At 38.0% G+C, this 23,419-nt stretch overlaps 1 protein-coding gene across 1 annotated transcript in view; it reads left to right on the top strand.

Annotated features, from left to right (window-relative positions):
- Positions 1–15,759, top strand: part of l(3)80Fj (lethal (3) 80Fj) — a 63,857-nt gene extending 48,098 nt beyond the window's left edge. Inside the window, exons 36-44 of the mRNA XM_071681860.1 lie at positions 643–875; positions 1,567–1,747; positions 2,624–2,738; positions 5,402–5,631; positions 9,135–9,328; positions 11,306–11,517; positions 12,053–12,306; positions 12,933–13,163; positions 14,072–15,759. Of these exons, the coding sequence (XP_071537961.1) occupies positions 643–875; positions 1,567–1,747; positions 2,624–2,738; positions 5,402–5,631; positions 9,135–9,328; positions 11,306–11,517; positions 12,053–12,306; positions 12,933–13,163; positions 14,072–14,197 (1,776 nt within the window). The 3' untranslated portion in view covers positions 14,198–15,759. The remainder of the gene's footprint in view (positions 1–642; positions 876–1,566; positions 1,748–2,623; positions 2,739–5,401; positions 5,632–9,134; positions 9,329–11,305; positions 11,518–12,052; positions 12,307–12,932; positions 13,164–14,071) is intronic.
- The last annotated feature ends 7,660 nt before the right edge of the window (positions 15,760–23,419 follow it).

Raw genomic sequence — 23,419 nt, 5'->3', positions numbered from 1 at the left:
GAATGAAAATGTCTTTATGCTTTGATGAAATTGTATTGTGATGGATGTTGACATTTAGAGTATATGATGAATGGTGGGTTAGTCAGAACTTAGGTGGGAGTGGTGGAGATGCTCCATGTGAAAAATTGGCAGATTCAGTGATTAAATTCTAGTTACTGCCAGAGGAATGACTGTTAATCTTGTATTGTGAAGATAATAAAAGCAGTAATGACAATAAGAACAGTATGGACATTTATTATCTAATGCAGCTTAATTAGGGATTAATAAACTAATGTCTCTTAGATTTTATTTTTTTTGTGTTTTTCTGGTCTTGAAAACTGTTCTCTGCCTTTAGAAACAGCCTGTGCATTCAAAAGCCTTTGCCACTTTTTAAATCACAATATTTGTGATCTCTGCATATATTGTAAATACTTGAATTTATATCAGTTGGAAGATTATATTGATGAATCACAGGTTTGCAATTGATGAATCACAGGTTTGCATAGTGGGAGAACAATACTTAGAAAATTATAGTTCTCATTTCAGCTTTATATTTTGTTATTATTATGTCACTTAGCATAATTAGATGTGATAGTTTTAAAGATAACATCTGACTGTAACTTTATACCAAGTATTATACAGAAACATTACTTTCCTCAACAGCTGACTGCATCACCAGTTAACACCCAGGCTCTTTGCATCCTTGCATCAGTTGCTGGTGACACACTGACACGCCATCTAAGCAAAATCCTGATGGCATTGCTTGGGGCTTTAAGTGATACTGCTGGTACTCCAGAATATGATGAGGCACTTAATCACTGCCAAGGTGTTGTTCTAGCAGTTACTGATGAAGCTGGAGTTAACACCATAGTGGATGAACTTCTGTCCCATTCAAAGTAGGTCATCTTTCTTTGAAGTATCTCACATAGATAGGTAAGCTTGGCTTGATTATCAATTTAATGAGAGAGTTAAAGCATAATGTAGTAGTAGATAGAAACATTTAGACTTTAGACAGGATTATTAGGTAGAAGTAGTAGTTATGAGCATTAGATAGAAGTTGTCATTAGGAACATTTGGTAGGAGCCTCTGCAGACACTGCACAGACTTGCCCTCTGCCAATGACTTGTTAAGAATGAAGTGCTGAAGGCTGAGAAGCGATACTGGAGTTCTTTATTTATGGAGGTTCCATTGCTGTGGCCACCCCTTAGAGGGAGTTCCAATTGATGGATATACAATGTGCTCAAAGGAAACTGTGAATTTGGTCCCACCTTTTAAGCTGTATTGAGGCCATACTTTTATTTAAACACTGTTGAAAAGATTAAGCTCCCTGATTTGTATATTTATTGATACAAATACTTAAAGAAGGGCTGTTGAAGGACCTGAAATATTCTCTGCTTTTGGTTATGGATTTCATGTTATCTTGTTATTGTTTGTATTTTTCAGAAAATTTACTTAAGCTGTCCCTCAGTTAAGTGCTAAATGTTCGGTTTCTTCTGTGCTTAATGTTGTCCATTAAAGATATTGACAGTTACCTTGATTCATATGTGCTATTAGTTATTCAGAGGGAATTTTCTTTTTCCTCATCAGGGGAAGTAACATGGGTGTAGCTCAAGCAGCTGTGGCTCTCTTGCTAGCCTTCTGTTCCAATACTCGTGCTGACTACAGTGATTATGTACCTCAGCTCCTGCGTGGTTTAATTCACCTTTTCACACATAAAGACCAGGAAATATTAAAAACTTCTTGGCATGCATTAAATGCAGTTACTAAGGTATGTTCAAGATGCAACATATATTACATTGTTTACATCAGTTTTTTATCTTTATTGATATGTACATTACCTTGATAATAATAATAATAATTAATAATAATAAGATGATAATAATAATGATAATAATGATATTACCTTATGTTGAAGGAAAGAGGAAGTTTCATTTTACATTTAATCTAATTTCAGGAATCATTTGTTGCTCTCCTTTATACAGCATAAATGACTGTCATTAATTTTGTTTTAAACAATCATACTCTTGAGGGGATCTTTAATTGAAAATATTTAACTGTATCAGACACCATGTAACAAGCCTTGGGGCTTACCCAGCAGATTCAGATGAATTAGTTTCTGATATTGGTTTAGTTCAGGAAAGTGATTGCTTTATGGTGACTGATCTAAAGGTAGATATTGGTGATCTTTAAGCACTTCTTGAAAATACATATTTGTTGAGAGAATGTGAAAATTTTAATTACCTTGTATGATATGCATTGCAAGTATGAGAATAATATATGTGATAAAGTCTGAATGCAGAGAAAAGTAATTTGCCAAGAGTCAGTATTTGCTTCTCTTGTAGTGTCTGTTTATGCATGTGGTTCTCGGTGATAAATGATGCAGTTATTCTCTGTTTCCCTTGTATACCACAGAGGACAATATTATATATGATTGGTTCTGTTTTTCAATACATTATACAGTAGTTAGAGAGTGGATGTGTGCAAATGAGGTAATTTTTGTTTTGATCTTGATGCTATCTCACCAAGACATGAGAGGCAGTTGTATACATAGAAAAAGGAGTAATAGCTCATTACCAGAATTAGTCTTTTTACTTGAAAAATATGGATAAGGTTGATATTAAGTATAAATTTTGACATTTGGCAGAGTTTAGATGCGGCAGACCAACGTTCACTGGTAGCTGATGTTCGTCAAGCAGTCAAATTTGCTGCATCCGACTTAAAGGGTGAAGAATTAATGCCTGGCTTTTGTTTACCTAAAGGTAATTCATTTTGGCTATGTTGATAATTCTTTTTACAAGTACTGTAACCTCCTCACTACATTTATTGAAAGAATCATAAGTTATATGAAAGAGCATTTATGAAACAAGGATGTGTCCTAGAAGAGTATTCTAGTAATTGTGATGAACTTAATATCTGTAAACTCAGTCTTGAGTGTATGTGTACTCATAACGGGTTGAAATATTTATCTATTTTTATGTATTTATTGTACTCGATTGCTGTTTCCCACATCAGCGAGGTAGTGCCACGAAACAGATGAAGAATGGTCCATCATTTCATATACACATATATATACATAAACACCTATACATGCACATATACATGCATATATATATCAACGTATACATATGTATATATGCACATACACAGACATATACGTATATGCACATGTACATATTCATACTGGCTTGCCTTCATCCATTTCTGGCACCACTGCCCCACAGGAAACAGCATTGCTACCCCCTGCTTCAGTGAGGTAGCGCCAGAAAAACAGACAAATAAAATCACATTTGCTCACACTCAGTCTCCAGCTATCATGTGTAATGAAATATATATAATTTAGCGAGGTAGCATTAAGAACAGAGGAAATATCCTCACTTGTCCCCCTTCTCTGTTCCTTCTTTTGGAAAATTAAAAATGGGAGGGGAGGATTTCCAGCCCCATGCTACCTCCCCTTTTAGTCACTTTCTATGACACACAGGGAATACATGGGAAGTATTCTTTTTCCCCTATCTTAGTGTTTTAGAATTGTGGTAATTTTTTCTGTTATACTCTTTTCTACTGTATATTGCAATTCATTTTCTCCTTTACATAATCATATCACATTTTTATCAGTCATACGCCACTGCCAAATCATAGGAAATCTGTAGCTTACACTCTCCAAGTAATATTGTTTATACACATTTTATTCTCACACATCAAGAAAGGGTGGATTGTTTCTTTTAATGAGCAGTTTAGATCATCTTTGCATTTTCCAGTGTTCTTCAGAGTGCTAGATACTTCTCAGCTCTCAAATTAGCATCCTTTCCATCACTTTTATTAACATCTCACATTTATTTCATTCCTATCTCTTATTATTTAAGAGCATCTCAGTCATACCCAATGATTTCTTAGTCAGTCATTCCTCCTTACACCACATATGTCTTTAAATACTTCATTTCCACATATTCACCTTCATCCATACTTTTCTCATTTAAAGCCCACTCCTTACATCCATGCAACTCTGTCAGGACTTCTATACCCTCCCAGATAATGATCTCTTTCTACACATTCCTCAGTGCTTGATTCAGTACCTTTTCTCCCCTTCACCCATCTTATGAGTCACTCTAGCTCCCACGGTTCCATTCACTGCCAGGTGCACTCCAAGGTAGGTATCTTATCACTCATCTCTTCACTTCCTCCAAGTTTCTTCCATTTAGACTCGCTTTCCAGTTAGCCTGTCTTTCTCCATCCATAAACCTGAAAAACAATGCTTTCATTCATGTTTTCTGTCAGCTTTCTCCTCATCCACACTCCGTAAGTTAAAAACCAACTTCTTCATTTTCTCACTTGTCATCAGCAGATAACAACTGACTCACCTCCTAGTTGTCCCCAATCCCAAAAGATTGCATACCTGCTCTTGTTTCCAAGGCCGCTGTATTCAACCTCCTCACCACTCCATCCATCAAGAAATTAAGTGACCACACACCCCTGCCACAGGTCCACCTTCACCTGGAATCACTCATCCTCTTTTCCTATTTGCACACTTGCCCTAGTCTTTTGATAAATACTTCTCACTGCTTCTGATAGCTTTCCTCTTACTCACCATAGATTCATAAAACCATCCACAAAGCATTGCTCTTAACTGTATCAAATGCTTTCTCCAGATCATAATTGCACCATTCAAATCTTTTTGATTCTTTAAGTATTTTTTGCACTCATTCTTCAAGGAACACCCCTGATCCACATATCTTATACCACTTCTGAAACCAGTGGTCTGATGCTCTGTGCATGTCATCATCCATACAGTAATGACCCTTCCATACAATTTACTGGGCACAGTTGATTAACATATACCTCTTACTTTCCCATGCCTTTATGCAGTGGCACTATACATGCATTCCAACAATCTTCAGACATCTAACCATGATCCGCACAGGTATTGAAAATCCGAACTTTTTCGCCATTTCACATGTTAGCGAGGCAGTGCCAGGAGCAAATGATGAAATGGCCTCTTGCTCACATTCATTCTAGACACCAGGTACCCATATATCAACCAGACCTGAAGAGAGGATGAATAGCAAGGTTGGTTGTGAGCTGACAACAGCATCCAGAATTTGATCTGGTAGTGTTAACCACTACAGTGCGGAAGCTCATTTACCGTCACCATTTGGGTACACTTCATGTTTAATCCATGTACTCTTGATGGAATTTATTTTTTCAGCTGTTGATATGCTCAGAGAAATTCTTTTGCATTTTTTCTCCCAGTTGATGTGCAAATTGAAGATCAAACTCATGTTTATATAAAAGTATTTTTAGTTTTAATTGGTAGATAAAAAGGTTAAAGAATTAAACAATGTCTACAAAGTAAAACTTTGGTTTTATTTCTGGGTCTTATTATGTGTATTTATTGCCATGGCTTATTTTGTGTGTATTTTATTGCCAGGCATCCAGCCAATTTTGCCCATCTTTCGTGAGGCTGTGCTGAATGGTGAGCCAGAGCTTAAGGAGGCAGCGTCAAATGGCCTTACAGAAGTCATTCGTCTTACCAGTTCTGAAGCCCTCAAACCCTCTGTTGTCCATGTCACTGGTCCTCTTATCCGTATTCTAGGCGACAGATTTGCCTGGAATGTCAAGGTCGCTGTTCTAGATACTTTGGCTCTTCTGCTAGCTAAGGTTAGTAGAATATTATGTTTTTGTTGATTATAAGGGAAGTGCTGGAACGTACGCATTCAGTGTCATGACGCAAGTGCTTCTGTAGACATAACAAACGAATAAAATTTGTTTCTGTGTCATTACATTGGTGACATAATTTTGCAAAATAGGGTCAAAGAAATATGGTTAAATTCAGTTTTGCAGAGTTCACTTCAGTGTGAAGTAATTTTCAGTATAAATATAGGGATAGGGAGTGGAACTTGCACATAAAACACTGAAGGTTGCTTTTGAAATTTGGTCCTTGGATGACTTTGGGAATGTGCTCTTGGAAATCTTAATGTAATAAAAACAGTGAGTAGTGGAGTAATTTTTACCATAGGATTTAGTGGGATAATGGGGGGGTTACATTGGGGAAATTTCTTAACCGAACATGCTCGCAAAGATTTTAAATGCTCAAAATAGACAGTATATCATGCAGATACATTGTAAATTTAAGTATCTAAAGAAAACATTATTGTTTGAAATAGTGTATAGTAGTAAAATAATACTCTAAATAACACTTTACTTGTAGTTCTTCTGGATTTGGTACACTAGGTGGAAGGTTTGGTCATATCAAGACCTCATAGCTCAGCATTAATATGCCACGATATGTCTAACTTTACCTCTACTTCTGATGCTCTTTTTCCTCTTCTTCCCAGAAGCACAGGGCTCATTGATTGCTTTCCTTCAAGGCATTATAACTCAATATATGATGTAAACATTCCAGGTTGTGTAACCGTTACCTTAACACGTGAGGCTGCTGCAGGGATTCAGTCATTAGCAACGAACAGTTACTTGTCTGGGTGATTACTTGCTGTTGCCATGAACTGTATCATTTCCAAAGGAACTTACATTTTAATTATGATATTTTAGGTACTTATTTATTTCTTCATGGGTAATGCACACTATATTGCATATGTCTTGGTGGCAGTGCCAGTTGCCAGCAAATGTTGTATTAGTGAATGATTTCTTTTGCCACTGTTATCAGCACAGTTTTTGAAACCAATTTTTTTTCTATGTCTGTGTCATTTGACATTTTCTTGAGCACCTTATATGTGAAGCACTTAATATTTGTACTCTTAGAAGTGGGAACCAGATGTTGTACTAAATGCTTATGTTTTGTACATAGGGGATAGGGGAGAAAGAATACTTCCCATATATTTCCAGCCTGTTGCAGAAGGTGACAAAAAGGGGAGGGAGCGGGGGGCTGGAAATCCTCCCCTCCCGTTTTTAATTCTCCAAAAGAAGGAACAGTGAAGGGGGCCAAGTGAGAATATTCTTTCTAAGGCTCAGTCCTCTGCTCTTAATGCTACCTTGCTAATGCGGGAAGTGGTGAATATGTATGGATGAAGGCAGCAAGTATGAATATGTACATGTTTATATATGTATATATGTATATTCATGTGAGAAACTGCAGAAGCTGGTGACTGAGTTTGGTAAAGTGTGTGGAAGAAGAAAGTTAAGAGTAAATGTGAATAAGAGCAAGGTTATTAGGTACAGTAGGGTTGAGGGTCAAGTCAATTGGGAGGTGAGTTTGAATGGAGAAAAACTGGAGGAAGTGAAGTGTTTTAGATATCTAGGAGTGGATCTGTCAGCGGATGGAACCATGGAAGCGGAAGTGGATCATAGGGTGGGGGAGGGGGCGAAAATTTTGGGAGCCTTGAAAAATGTGTGGAAGTCGAGAACATTATCTCGGAAAGCAAAAATGGGTATGTTTGAAGGAATAGTGGTTCCAACAATGTTGTATGGTTGCGAGGCGTGGGCTATGGATAGAGTTGTGCGCAGGAGGATGGATGTGCTGGAAATGAGATGTTTGAGGACAATGTGTGGTGTGAGGTGGTTTGATCGAGTAAGTAACGTAAGGGTAAGAGAGATGTGTGGAAATAAAAAGAGCGTGGTTGAGAGAGCAGAAGAGGGTGTTTTGAAATGGTTTGGGCACATGGAGAGAATGAGTGAGGAAAGATTGACCAAGAGGATATATGTGTCGGAGGTGGAGGGAACGAGGAGAAGAGGGAGACCAAATTGGAGGTGGAAAGATGGAGTGAAAAAGATTTTGTGTGATCGGGGCCTGAACATGCAGGAGGGTTTAAGGAGGGCAAGGAATAGAGTGAATTGGAGCGATGTGGTATACAGGGGTTGACGTGCTGTCAGTGGAGTGAATCAAGGCATGTGAGGCGTCTGGGGTGGACCATGGAAAGCTGTGTAGGTATGTATATTTGCGTGTGTGGACATGTGTATGTACATGTGTATGGGGGGGGGGTTGGGCCATTTCTTTCGTCTGTTTCCTTGCGCTACCTCGCAGACGCGGGAGACCGACAAAGTATAAAAAAAAAAAAAAAAAAAAAAAAAAAAAAAAAAATTGTGTATGTATGTATACATTGAAATGTATATGTATATGTGCGTGTTTGGGTGTTTATGTATATATATGTGTATGTGGGTGGGTTGGGCCATTCTTTCGTCTGTTTCCTTGTATATATGAGCATTTTTTTTTAATATATTGGTTTGAAAAGAGAAAGTAAAGTTTTCTGTTATCTGAGTAAAAAAAGAAGAGTAAACTCAAGCCTTTGTCATCAGAGTTCTCATTAAATACAGTATTATTGATTATCATCTGATTTACCTAAAAAAAGGCAGCAGTTTTTAAAGCAAATAGATTAGTCTGAATTACATCATGCTTGAGTGTGGTACAGTATGCTGATGGTAATCTACATTGTTCCAGTTATAGTCTGTACATAAGAGTTAGATTGGAATGTGATGCCCATTATACGGTACCATGGGCCATGGCCTCCATGTCTCCTTTCTCAGCTGAGGCATTGTCAAGCAGCCAGATTTCAGCTCTCTCACTATCATTTAGAGTTTCCCTTTGGAGTCTGCTACTAAAGCTATGTCGTCAGCAAAAAGCAATTGACTTGTCTCTCATATCTCCCCACCTCCAGCATACTGCAGACCTGTTCCTTGCACTAAGACCCTCTTGTTTACCTCCCCATCCATAAATGGATTAAACAACTTTGTTGACATCACACATTCTTGATGCAGACGCACCTTCATTAGGAATAATTATTAGCAGGTTATACCAACTTGCCAAGTTCTTTGGTACTTGTAATGATTCATATAGGTTTGGTTACTGGCTGAAGTGTTCCGAGCAGACTGATTTAAGTCACCTTTAATATTCAAATAGGGGGAATGGCATTTACAGTTAGGATGACAATGGTATCAATATGCCCTGAAAATTCTTTTGTTTAATCCCATGAAAACACTAAACATAACTTAGTTTTGTATTATCCAAGCATTGGTTTTATTGTTCTTTTTCTCACCTTCTGTTTCTTCCATACTTATTTGCATTGCTCGCATTAGGAACAGAAAGAGAAATGGCCTCATTCATGCACATCCACTCTCTAGTTGTCATTTATGATGTGCCAAAGCCATTTTCTAATTCATTCCATTATTGCCTTACCAGTTGAATACTGGCTCATTTTATCTTCTCACAGACTGGTGTTATGTTGAAGCCATTCCTGCCTCAGCTGCAAACAACTTTTGTGAAAGCAGTTCATGACCCTCACCGGGGTGTGAGATTACGAGCTGGTGCTGCTTTGGCTCATCTAATCACCATCCATACCAAACCAGACCCATTGTTTACTGAACTTCATAATGCTGTCAAGGTTGCTGATGACACAGCCATCAGGTGAAAATTTATTTTAAGGAAAAGGTGTATTACTCTGTATTTCACGGATTAATGTTGGATAGATAGATAGCATTTCTATACTTACAAAATTTCGTATTTTACCCCTGAAGACTTGTTCTTAAGGTAAATGTACTGATTTATACCTGCCTGAGATGTTGGAGCTGACAAAAATGTAGATTTTTTCATTTATTCAGTTATTGTTTTGTCCAGTGCACTTAGGATAAGTGAGAAGTCTCACTTATGGAGAGATGGTAAATTTCCATTAACTCAATTTCCATTAACTCTTACAGTTTGACAATTAATGTTGAGCCACTTGAGAATAAAAGAGAAAATTTTTCCAGACCTAAATGTTAGGGAAGAAGAGGTAGGTGTATGGATAGGAAGGAGTGTAAGTGACTGGGATGATTGCAAGAGAAAGTGGCAGGATGTTGAGAGAGAGGTTAGAGAGCTGAAAAAGAGAGAAAAATGAGAATAGGAGGGCAGTAGGGAAAGTGACGATGATGAAAGGTAAAGGAGAGATGTAGTGAATATTTTGTAGGACTTCAAATATTTAAGAGATGGGTTGGTAGATATGGAGTGTTTGGGATGAGTTGGCATGGGAAATGACATGTTAAAAAGAAAGGAGGTAGTGAAAGCCTTGTGGAAGATGAAGTGTGGCAAAGTGGCAGTAGTGGATGGGTTTGCTATTGAGTTTTTCAAGGAAGCTGGTGACATTGTTGTTGATTAGTTAGTAAGACTATTCATTATATGTATGGACCAAGGAAAGGTGCCAGAGGACTTGCAGAATACATGTATAGTGCTCATAAAGGCAAGGGGGACTAAAGTGAATGCTTGAATTATGAAGGTATTGACTTTGTAAGTATACCTATAATAAGATGTTTAGGAGAGTATGGAGATTGATGAGGTTATGACGTGCAAAGAGTATGTGATGAGTGAGCAGTTTTGTGGTTTCAAGAGAGGTAGAGAATGAATGGCCTTGAGAAAGGTGCTACAAATATGACAGGTAAATTAAAAGTTATTAAATACATTGAGGAGATGCAGGTGAAACAGGGGGATGAGAACAGAGTAAATTGAAAGTATGAATGGGGAGGGCTTAGAGGAAGCAGAATGCTTTATATACTAGGGAGTGGACTTGGCAGTGGATGGAACCATGGTGGCTAAAATGTTTTGGGGTGGGAGAAAGGGTTGAAGCCTTGGGTGTATTGAAGAGTGTGAGGAGGGTGAGGTTTATATGGGCGAAGATGGGGATGTTTGAAGGTATATTATTACTAACAGTGTTGTATGGCCTTGGGGCCTGAATTTAAAAGAAGGAAAGAGAGTGGACTTGTTTGGAAATAATTAGCAAAGAAAAAAAAATCCTAATATTTCTGTTGCTCCATTCAGCAAAATGGAGTTGTATACCTGACCCAGTTAGAACCCTTTGTGTATTTGTATAGGTTGCCTTTTCCCATGTTCATGTTAATTGGATGGTGTACTTTTTGGTATATAGACATCCCTTATGTTACGAGCAGTTTCAGTTAACACCGAGAAAGAATCCTAGAGGGTTAGTTATCAGCATAACAGAATGGGGAAAGGTATTACTTGGCAGGCATGCCAAAGTCGAATGTCTCATCAGCAACAAATATTGTTGATTTACTAGATCATTTTGTTTTTCTTTTTTCTTGATATTTGTAATTAATTGATGATAAAAGATATTTTTTTGAATAAATGATAAAATTCAATCATAGGAACCCTTCTGCATTTTAAGAGCTTGTCCTGTAAGGAGTAAAATGCATATATGATGTTCTTTGTTATGCATATCGACTCTAAACTAGTAATTTTCTGTTACTCAGATATCAAAAAGTCTTTATAGTTAATAGTTAACCATTGTGGTATCTTGCCTGCAGCATGAATTTTTCATTGGACTAGATCTTATCTGTGAAGGGTTATCCTTTGGTACTGTGTAATGGTGGTACTAAACACTTTTTTGTTGCCTAGGGACACAATGATTCAGGCTCTGAGATGTGTAGTGCAACCTGCTGGAAACAAAATGAGTGATGGTGTCCGGCGAGGATTAGTTACAACGCTTGGGACTCTTCTTACTCACGATGATGACTCAACTCGCTTATGTGCTGCTGGGGCTATGGGAGTTCTCTTACCATGGTTATCACCAGAGGAACTACGTTCTGTTCTTACTCAGCATGTTTTAGGTGAGGAAAATGATTTTGCAGCAGTGCTTTTATAATTGTTCAGCTTAAGATTCCTGTTAAAACTAATTGAAATTTTAATGATTAATAACAGTTTATGTGATATGTTGAACCTTCTCCCCGATGCGTTTGTCACTTGGTCTTCATGTTCCCTTAATTTGTAATACTTTGCTTTGTTCATGTAGGGACTAAAGTATTTATTAGTTTTTTATGGTAAACCTGTGGGAACTTTTCCTCAATTTTTCTCATATTCTGCAGAATGAAGGTTGAATATACTGCATTTTATGCTCTTACTAAACACTTCTACATGTTCAGCAAATCTTTCACACTTGCCACCTCACTGGGGGCTGCATTATGAATTTGGCCAAAGAAAAGGACTAACTGTAGGATTGAAGGCTAAACTACACATATGTGTTTTGGCAGATATTTTACTGTCTCGGGGTAATTCTTTGATAGACAACATCTGCTTGTATCTGTTATGCTAGTTAAATGCCTCTTTAAGTTCTTATACATTTTCAAATTATTGTTTTTTTCACAGAGGATAATTCAAACGTAGATTGGACCATTCGTCATGGGAGATCAGCCGCATTGTTCTCAGCTCTCAAATCTGCACCTACAAAGGTGTTTGATGTGGCAACTACAGATCAGATTTCTGCGACATTACTCTCCTATCTCTCTTCTGATCGTTTAGCCTTAGTGGAGAATGCCATGTCTGGTGTTTCCTTCTTTATGAGTCATCAACTCAGTTTGGGTAATACTGTGCCTGCACCTCTTCTTCAAACATTTGCAAAGGTAGGTTCTTGAACGTTTGGTGGTTTTTGGCTAATTATAAGTTTTTTTACTAGTTTAGTCATAATATGTATTTGGTGATCCACTGTAGGCTTTGAATGAATCCAGGTCCTCTTAAGAAGTGGAATAATAGATGGTAACGTGTATACACATTACTAGGCATTCCTTTCTTTTCTGTTGCACACAGAGATCACCTTTTACAGTTCATATCCATCTTGCACTGGATAAACATGGCTAGTTAATAGGCATGTGACCAACAAGATATGGACAAAACCTGTCTCTGTCAATGGCCATCTGAAGTGAAAGAAATGAAATAAAAGAAAAAGAATGTAGAAATTAACCAGGGCTCCACAGATGTTTGTAGACTTGACACATGAAGGTAGAATGGTTTAAACTGAAGGTTTTCTATCATCTTTAGTAATGAAAATAATGAAGAAAAAGTTATATAAATGGATTGTTTAGAAATACCTATATAAATGCATATCATTTTTAAAAGGAAAAAAATATATAGAATATCAGTGACACAGGTATCTCAATATTGTCAATATTATTCATAAATTTTTGAAAGTTTAAAAAACTGAGTGTCTAGTTTTAGCTGAATAAAGTAATTGATTACTTTCCTTCCACAGCTTATAAACCACAGTAGTAATGAGGTGAAACAGGGTATGTGTCGAGCCTGTCAGTATGCATCTGAGTCTCTAGCAGCTACCAATGGCTCCCAGATTCCTGTTGAAGTAGCTAGACCTCTTATACCAATGTTAGTCAATGGCACAAAGGAGAAGAACCAGGTAGTAAGATCTTGTGCAGAAATGGCCTTAATTGCCTTGCTTCATATGAAACAAGGGGACCAAGGAACACAGGTAATGTTGGGGTACTCTTTGTTTATAGTTTGATATTTTTTAACTTGTACACTTCTCAAACTGGTACTACACTTCATCCTTATGATATTTTTTAAACTTGTGCACTTCTCAAACTGGTACTACACTTCATTAATCCTTATAGCACAGTCAGGCATTGTTTTTCCATACTCTTTGCCAGCTGTGCAACAGAGACTTGATCCTTTATAATTCTTTGTATTAAGTCTCATTGAGGCTTGATCCTCTATAATTCTTTATATTAACTCTCATTCTGCATTCCTCAGTAATTTTAAACTTTCACTCTGCTAACCTCCATAATTCTTCATAATTTTTTTCTTTTCTTTATGCTGTGGAACAGTTATGCCCTCAGGTACCTGACTTTTCCATTCCTCCATACAGATTTTCGTTTGACCACACAACAGTACCAACTCCAATCTTTGCCATCTGGCTCCCCTATTCAAGTATACTCAACTTTTCTATTCCATGTTTACCATACCTAATGTCACCCTCCTGCCATGCACACATGGCAGATACTTTAAGGCTTGGTTCTTGACTTGCATAGAAAGATATTTGTTGCTTGAGTAACATACTAAGTAGTGTATAAATTCAGTCCATTGAAGAGCTGAGGTGCTTTATGAATATTAGAGAAAATCATTAATGTCTGGAGACCAACACTTCTTCAGATTACTCCCAGATTAAAATTGGAAAGTCTTCTGCAGTTTTGGGATAGAGCTGGCTTAATAATGAGTTAGAATTATTGGTGGTTCTTTGCAGTTGTGAATTTTTTGATGATATAAATCCATAATATATCTCTACAGCCAGTGTGCTCTCTCTATATGACATGAATAACATTTATGTGCCCCAAGTCGTTTTTGCATGGCATTAACAACATTTACTTTTGTGAAACCCAGGTAATGCTGAATGCATTAGAAGGAGGTGGGCGAGACTCGTTAAATGAAGTGATCAACAAATCCCTTCGCCGTGCCACATATTTGCTAGTGACTCCATCAGAAATTGATCCAACTCTTCTTACTTGATTCAGCAGCTCCTCTTATCATGGAGAAGTTCCTGCTGGTGCTTACAACAACTTTAACAATAGCAGGCAGCTGTATTTAGGAGATGCATTCATGTCAGTTAACCCAGTGGATGCACTTATCCTCAATGGTGCTCTCACTATTGGTGTTGGAATTACACTAATATTCCAAGTCATATTTGTTGCCATTCGTCCATTTAAATTTTTTTTCTTGTAAAGCGAGGTATTGGTATGTTGAATTTAGAAATGCTGTAAAGCAAGAGAAGTACAGCTAACCACACCTTACCAATTTTACAGGAGCAAAGATCTTTTATAAGCATAGTGTTAGCCTGAAGCAGAAAAAAGTCTAAGACATTGACATGAATGCTTTAAGATGCCCTAGTTTTACTATGGTCTTTATCATTACCTGAAAATTAAGATAATACAGCCAAAACGTTTATTCTGCTCTACTTTGAGAAAGTAAGGAAATCTAGTAATAAGTATATTAAGAACTTGTTTTTATCATAATTTTTTTGTAAATTTGATATAAAGCTGCCCACTCAATAAATTTGAGTGGGTTGTTGGCTAGCACTGTGTTGGTGAGCATAAGTTGTGGTGGTGCTTCCTTAATGTTTTGATTGACATGGTTGTGTTCTGCATATGACTTACAGACTGCTTTCAGCAATATTTGCTGGGGAAATTAATTTTATTTGTCACCTTTACAACATATTACCACTGATTTACCCAGACAGATGCTCTGTGTCTGTGTGCCAAGAAATAGTGTTGGAAATTGAACTCCAGTTGTATCCACCTTTTTTTATCTTATGAAATTAATTTATGGGCACATATCTGTGAATGTCGCTTTATGAAGCACACACTGTTATATTTATTTACTTTGAAACCCCTGTCATTTATTGTTAAGTGTACTTTGTAAAAGTGATAATTATCCATTACTCATTATATTAATCAAATTAAGTGAAGCCTAATCTTTGTTTATATGCACAATAAAATATTGACTGTTATAATTGTGGTACTTTTGCAACAGAACTGGTTGTTGTTAAATTGGATTTCTAAATGCTGTATGTTTCGGGTATTGAAAAAAGCTGGTAACTTCTCTGTTTGGGAATACTACCTTAGTAATCTTAGCACTGAATGACTCTGCCTGTATACTTGTCATACCAAAATGTATTGTTGCATAACTGCAGCTGAATATTTGTATTACTCGTTAACAAAACATTACATCAAAATTCTAGGTATTCCACATTATTGTTGAAAGGATTTTATTTCTATTTTCCTTTGTAAATAAAAATATATTCAGGCATCACATTCATCAAAATAATCATTTTGAGTTATTTGGTGTGGGGATATCTGTAAATTTACACTGGCTGAACATTTGTAAGATCTAAACTTTTTAGTTAAAAGTTTAGAACCTCATAGTAATAATATTCTGAGTATGAGACAAGCAAAATATACAGGGTCCCCCTCTCAGTGAGGGTGCAGATAAAGAATATTAATGAATACTTTCCATTTTGTTTTATATCAGGTCAGAGTATGTTTCTTAGGAAAAGTAAAAAAAAGAACTCTGAAGTTGTTTTCATTATCCTGCGTGCCATTTAGCTGGATTTGGAAAATTGGCTATTCAACATAGAGGCTTAATCTTACTTTGCATGATGTACAGACTTTATGAAAATAAGAATGTCAGTAAATCATGTTAACCGTGAACAGCTATCCTACAGGATAGGTTTCAAGCTACTCTGTAAGTGACAAAATTTTAGTAGCCATGATTGGGTGAATAATAGTCTTGTACATAAATGGAGATTTTGATGAAATGACCGTGTGCAAAGTGAATAAGAAGCACTAAAATAGATAATACATAACCATGGGGTTTGGGGAAAAAAAGAATGAAGAAATGCATTTTGGAATTAATTTAACACTTTACTGTTTTGAGGCAGGGCATCAAGTCATTTTTATTTATAGTTGATATTACCCCTGCCTCTGAACCACCAAAGTATATGTTCTTACAATATCATAAACTGTAATAATCACCAAAGAGCATTACTTTTGTTTGATGCTGCAGTACAAAGTACACAACTCCAACCTTCACTAGCAAATCCTACTACCCTAAAGAAACCCATTCATACATTAATTATTCTACAACTTCACCAATGGCATCAAAATGTGTCACACTTAGAAGTACCCATCCTACTCAAAGAATGCGACATAGGTGTAGCCCTTACTCATGGAATCATTCATCCAGGTCCATACTCCCTACTTTGTATTGCTACGTAAATCTGATGAGGGATTAGAACTTTTAACATTTATGCACTACAACAATCCATTTACAGACACCACAAAAGTTATTGCAAACAATGATGGCTTTGAAATGCAGTCCATAAAAGTGAAATTACACAACTTTTATTAACCAACATAATGTCAGTCCTCACCCCCTGGCTTCCCCAGATATGCCATCCACCTATAGAAACCTGCTGACATACCCAGTACCTAACTATGTGAAGATTTCAAAATCCATCATTCTGCTTAGCTCAGCACTTGCATCCAAGATCCCCAAAGAAAAATACATAAACCAACTATATTCCTTCAAAATTCTCAGCCTTCACAACCAGCCAACCAGATTCCTAACCTACCACTTTCTGCAACCAACTTTCTTAGACTAGCTTTTGAATGCTATTGTTGCACACAAAAATTACCTGTAACACTATGTATAAATTGACTACTTCTCCATTCTGATAGCATTTTACCTATCCTCGTATAGCCAGCAAAAGAAAATTTTTTTTATTATTTTTTTTATTTTGCTTTGTCGCTGTCTCCTGCGTTTGCGAGGTAGCGCAAGGAAACAGACAAAAGAAATGGCCCAACCCACCCCCATACACATGTACATACATACATGTCCCCACACGCAAATATACATACCCATACATCTCAATGTACACATATATATACACACACAGACATATACATATATACACATGCACACAATTCACACTGTCTGCCTTTATTCATTCCCATCGCCACCTTGCCACACATGGAATAACATCCCCCTCCCCCCTCATGTGTGCGAGGTAGCGCTAGGAAAAGACAACAAAGGCTCCATTCGTTCACACTCAGTCTCTAGCTGTCATGCAATAATGCCCGAAACCACAGCTCCCTTTCCACATCCAGGCTCCACAGAACTTTCCATGGTTTACCCCAGACGCTTCACATGCCCTGATCCAATCCATTGACAGCACGTTGACCCCGGTATACCACATCGATCCAATTCACTCTATTCCTTGCCCGCCTTTCACCTTCCTGCATGTTCAGGCCCCGATCACTCCAAATCTTTTTCACTCTATCTTTCCACCTCCAATTTGGTCTCCCACTTCTCCTCATTCCCTCCACCTCTGACACACATATCCTCTTGGACAATCTTTCCTCACTCATTCTCTCCATGTGCCCAAACCATTTCAAAACACCCTCTTCTGCTCTCTCAACCACACTCTTTATATTACCACACATCTCTCTTACCCTTTCATTATTTACTCGATCAAACCATCTCACACCACATATTGTCCTCAAACATCTCATTTCCAACACATCTACCCTCCTCCACACAACTCTATAGCCCACGCCTCGCAACCATATAACATTGTTGGAACCACTATTCCTTCAAACATGCTCATTTTTGCTTTCTGAGATAATGCTTTCGCCTTCCACACATTTTTCAATGCTCCCAGAACTTTCGCCCCCTTCCCCACCATGTGACTCACTTCCGCTTCCATGGTTCCATCCACTGCCAAATCCATTCCCAGATATCTAAAACACTTCACTTCCTCCAGTTTTTCTCCATTCAAACTTGCCTCCCAATTGACTTGTCCCTCAACCCTACTGTACCTAATAACCTTGCTCTTATTCACATTTACTCTCAGCTTTCTTCTTTCACACACTTTACCAAACTCAGTCACCAGCTTCTGCAGTTTCTCACCCGAATCTGCCACCAGCGCTGTATCATCAGCAAACAACAACTGACTCACTTCACAAGCTCTCATCCCCAACAGACCGCATACTTGTCCCTCTCTCCAAAACTCTTGCATTCACGTCCCTAACAACCCCATCCATAAACAAATTAAACAACCATGGAGACATCACGCACCCTGGCCGCAAACCGACATTCACTGAGAACCAATCACTTACCTCTCTCTCTGCTCGTACACATGCCTTACATCCTCGATAAAAACTTTTCACTGCTTCTAGCGACTTGCCTCCCACACCATATGTTCTTAATATCTTCCACAGAGCATCTCCATCAACTCTATCATACGCCTTCTCCAGATCCATAAATGCTACATACAAATCCATTTGCTTTTCTAAGTATTTCTCAAATACATTCTTCAAAGCAAACACCTGAACGACACATCCTCTACCACTTTTGAAACCACACTGCTCTCCCCCGATCTGATACTCTGTACATGCTTTCACTCTCTCAATCAACACTCTTCCATATCATTTCCCAGGAACCCTCAACAAACTTATATCTCTGTAATTTGAGCACTCCTTAGCCTTTGTATAATGGCACTATGCATGCATTCCGCCAATCCTCAGGCACCTCACCATGAGTCATGCATACAGTATATATCCTTGCCAACCAGTCAACAACACAGTCACCCCCTTTTTTAATAAATTCCATTGCAATACCATCCAAACTCGCTGCCTTGCCGGCTTTCATCCTCCGCAAAGCTTTTATTACATCTTCTCTGTTTACCAAATCATTCTCCCTAACCCTTTCACTTCGCATACCACCTCGAACAAAACACCCTATATGTGCCTCTCTATCATCTGACACATTCAACAAACCTTCAAAATACTCACTCCATCTTCTAACATCACCACTACTTGTCATCACCTACCCATTAGCCCCCTTCACCGATGTTCCCATTTGTTCTCTTGTCTTGCGCACTTTATTTACCTCCTCCCAAAACATCTTTTTATTCTCCCTAAAACTTAATGATACTCTCTCACCCCAACTCTCATTTGCCCTCTTTTTCTCCTCTTACACCTTTCTCTTGACCTCCTGCCTCTTTCTTTTATACATCTCCCAGTCATTTGCACTATTTCTCTGCAAAAATCGTCCGAATGCCTCTCTCTTCTCTTTCACTAATAATCTTACTTATTATTACCACAGATACAATTTCTAAGAAAGAGTCCTGGTGTTTCCCAGGACCATTCTATTGACTCCTGCAGCCTAAGGCTGCTTCAACCTAAAGATATCACTTAAATAAACTATTTCCAAGCACCATTAGCTGTAAATTAAACCAATATTGAGACAACCTCTTCTCTTACTACATAATTTCCCATCATGACTAAGTACATCTAGGGTCTTATAGGATATTCCTAGAATAACAGAAGAAACAATAATAAGTTGGTTATAAACAGATAGTGTATAGTGCTTAAGGGAATGCGTTAAATACTTAACTCCAAGATAGAGTTGCACAATATCAGAAAATCACTAAATTCAGATACCTGGGTTTTGTGATACGTGTAACTGTTGATAGAGATGCTCTTGAAAATATGCCATGGTTATTCCTAGACCTCAACATCGCATACGGAACTTTTCATATTGACTGTTCAGTCTAAAATTAAGCTTTAAAATGTACTCTACAGATGATCTAGTCCCGAGATGAATAATTCACACTTCGGTAAATAAATACAAAAGTCCACCACACAAATTATACAAGATCGAAAAAAAATATAAGTATGGTAGGATTTCAACAAACGAAAAATTCTTAGTTAAATACAAAACTGATAAGAAAATGACCTGCTCTTGTTGGACAACTTTAGTCTTTATACATTTCATGTGTTAAAAGAATTGGCATATATATATATATATATATATATATATATATATATATATATATATATATATATATATATATATATATACATATATATATATATATATATATATATATACATATATATATATATATATATATATATATATATATATATATATATATATATATATATATATATATATGATAGAGTTGATAGAGATGCTCTGTGGAAGGTATGAAGAATATATGGTGTGGGAGGAAAGTTGTTAGAAGCAGTGAAAAGTTTTTATCGAGGATGTAAGGCATGTGTACGTGTAGGAAGAGAGGAAAGTGATTGGTTCTCAGTGAATGTAGGTTTGCGGCAGGGGTGTGTGATGTCTCCATGGTTGTTTAATTTGTTTATGGATGGGGTTGTTAGGGAGGTAAATGCAAGAGTTTTGGAAAGAGGGGCAAGTATGAAGTCTGTTGGGGATGAGAGAGCTTGGGAAGTGAGTCAGTTGTTGTTCGCTGATGATACAGCGCTGGTGGCTGATTCATGTGAGAAACTGCAGAAGCTGGTGACTGAGTCTGGTAAAGTGTGTGGAAGAAGAAAGTTAAGAGTAAATGTGAATAAGAGCAAGGTTATTAGGTACAGTAGGGTTGAGGGTCAAGTAAATTGGGAGGTGAGTTTGAATGGAGAAAAACTGGAGGAAGTGAAGTGTTTTAGATATCTGGGAGTGGATCTGGCAGCGGATGGAACCATGGAAGCGGAAGTGGATCATAGGGTGGGGGAGGGGGCGAAAATTCTTGGGGCCTTGAAGAATGTGTGGAAGTCGAGAACATTATCTCGGAAAGCAAAAATGGGTATGTTTGAAGGAATAGTGGTTCCAACAATGTTGTATGGTTGTGAGGCGTGGGCTATGGATAGAGTTGTGCGCAGGAGGATGGATGTGCTGGAAATGAGATGTTTGAGGACAATGTGTGGTGTGAGGTGGTTTGATCGAGTGAGTAACGTAAGGGTAAGAGAGATGTGTGGAAATAAAAAGAGCGTGGTTGAGAGAGCAGAAGAGGGTGTTTTGAAGTGGTTTGGGCACATGGAGAGAATGAGTGAGGAAAGATTGACCAAGAGGATATATGTGTCGGAGGTGGAGGGAACGAGGAGAAGAGGGAGACCAAATTGGAGGTGGAAAGATGGAGTGAAAAAGATTTTGTGTGATCGGGGCCTGAACATGCAGGAGGGTGAAAGGAGGGCAAGGAATAGAGTGAATTGGAGCGATGTGGTATACCGGGGTTGACGTGCTGTCAGTGGATTGAATCAAGGCATGTGAAGCGTCTGGGGTAAACCATGGAAAGCTGTGTAGGTATGTATATTTGCGTGTGTGGACGTATGTATATACATGTTTATGGGGGGGGTTGGGCCATTTCTTTCGTCTGTTTCCTTGCGCTACCTCGCAAACGCGGGAGACAGCGACAAAGTATAATAAATAAAATATATAAAAAATATATATATATATATATATATATATATATATATATATATATATATATATATATATATATATATTCTGTACATTTCGACCGCAGACGACGCAAGGCAGAGGTTGTGACCTGACCTCTTCCGGGTGTTGTTGTGAAGATCAGCAGCACCTAAGGCGACCCACCCACCGTAAGGCGTTATAGGTTGGGGTGGGTGGTGGCCTGTTTACTGGGGAGGGAGGAGGATTAGGTGGGTCTTGGGAGATAACTCTCACGCTTCCTGGTTTTGCTTTTGCGAATACTGATCAACGTTTTACTCAATTACAATCGTGTGGGTGAAAGTTTGCACAACACTCGCTATACTTAACAAAATGGTTTATTCCTGACACAAACACGCCTGATTTTAGGTGTTTATAAACGTCGAAAAGACATCAAGGGAGTGTTGACTGTCTCGCCCCATCTGACCTGGGTTGACCTGAGACGTAACGAGGTCATAGGTGAAAGTAGAGGCGGCAGCGGAGGATATAAGGACCTCCAAATGACACTTTCGTGTCAGAGGTCACAGGGCATCCTTCAGGTAAGGTGTATAGGTTAAGAGGAAGGGATGTTGCTGAAACTTATACCTGGTAATTGATAGATAGGGTCGTACCATCGTGCTCAAAGAACGTACCATCGTGCTCAAGGGTCGTGCCATCGTGCTCAAGGATCATACCATCGTGCTCAGGGTCGTGCCATCGTGCTCAGGGGTCATACCATCGTGCTCAAGGGTTAAGGGACATACCATTGTGTATAGGGGGTCATACCATTGTGTTTATAGGTTTAAGCAGGTTGTGATTTTCCTCAGCGTGAGACAAGACGGCTGCTAAAGGCTGGTGAGAGATAACTGTATTCGTTTTTCCATTAACCTTTAAAACTTTATGAGGTAATTACTTGGAAATATACTCCCAACTTTAGAGGTTTTCATTTCCGGCTCCGTTTCCAGTTTCCAGTTCCTGGATATGGCTTTAGAACCAGCTTGGTTTGCATGTTTGTTTCAGTCTGTATATCATATGTATGAATGTAGACATGGACTATCTCCGTGTCTAATAGAGAATCATCTTCCTTATTCACTACACTGAATTATGGATATGTTTCATTCTTTTTTTTTTCTTTCTAAAACTTTATCTTTTTCCCCGCCAGAGTTATGCAGGGTAGGCATACGAAATGCTTGAGAAACAGTCTTTACGAGCTCTGAACACAGAACCCAGAACGAGTGTATTCTACTTTTATTGCCTTGCCTCCCTTGCAAGCAGTATCGGTCCTCCCTTCATCCTCTCTTTCCGTCTGACTATTCCAATAGAAACAAGAACCAATTATAAGACCATAAACTGCCGTTAGGTCAGAACTGATCACTGAGATTAATAGGGTAATTGAAAACTGGGATAAACTGCCTAGCTAACATTATGCTTGTCAAGATAATTAGACTCCCTCAGGAGACTCAATCATTTCCAGATAATTGGAAATTTAGTTCAATTCATTGTCAAACATTAATTTTCAAGAGAAAAAGGACACTATCCACAAATAGGTAAGGTGTCTGAATTCCAGTATTATACTAGATTCTCCTAACTTCACGCATCTAAGCATCACGTAACAATTTCATGTTTACAATATTTCGAAAATACAACATCCTCGTTAATCCGTTCTATTAGTCTAATAGCATTATCTATCACACCTTCATTATACGCAAATAGGTCTTGTTACCTATCTATTTTCTATACTCATGTGCCGTTAAATGTACAATGATAATGTACTTCAAACCTTATTGGGTGAAGTGACACGTCTGATGAAGAGGATCACATCTTAATATTCCTGATGTTGACTCGTGTGTGGCTGTGATCACCAGATATATCTATCTTTCTGCAAGTTATCCCGCTCCACCGATAAACCATTTTCTCCCGAGGTAAAGCACAAGTTATCTGCTC

The sequence above is a fragment of the Panulirus ornatus genome, chromosome 33 (assembly GCF_036320965.1).
Source record: "Panulirus ornatus isolate Po-2019 chromosome 33, ASM3632096v1, whole genome shotgun sequence".
Lineage (NCBI taxonomy): Eukaryota > Metazoa > Arthropoda > Malacostraca > Decapoda > Palinuridae > Panulirus > Panulirus ornatus.
Note: the sequence above shows the minus strand (reverse complement) of the source record. Positions and strands in the feature narration are given on the sequence as shown.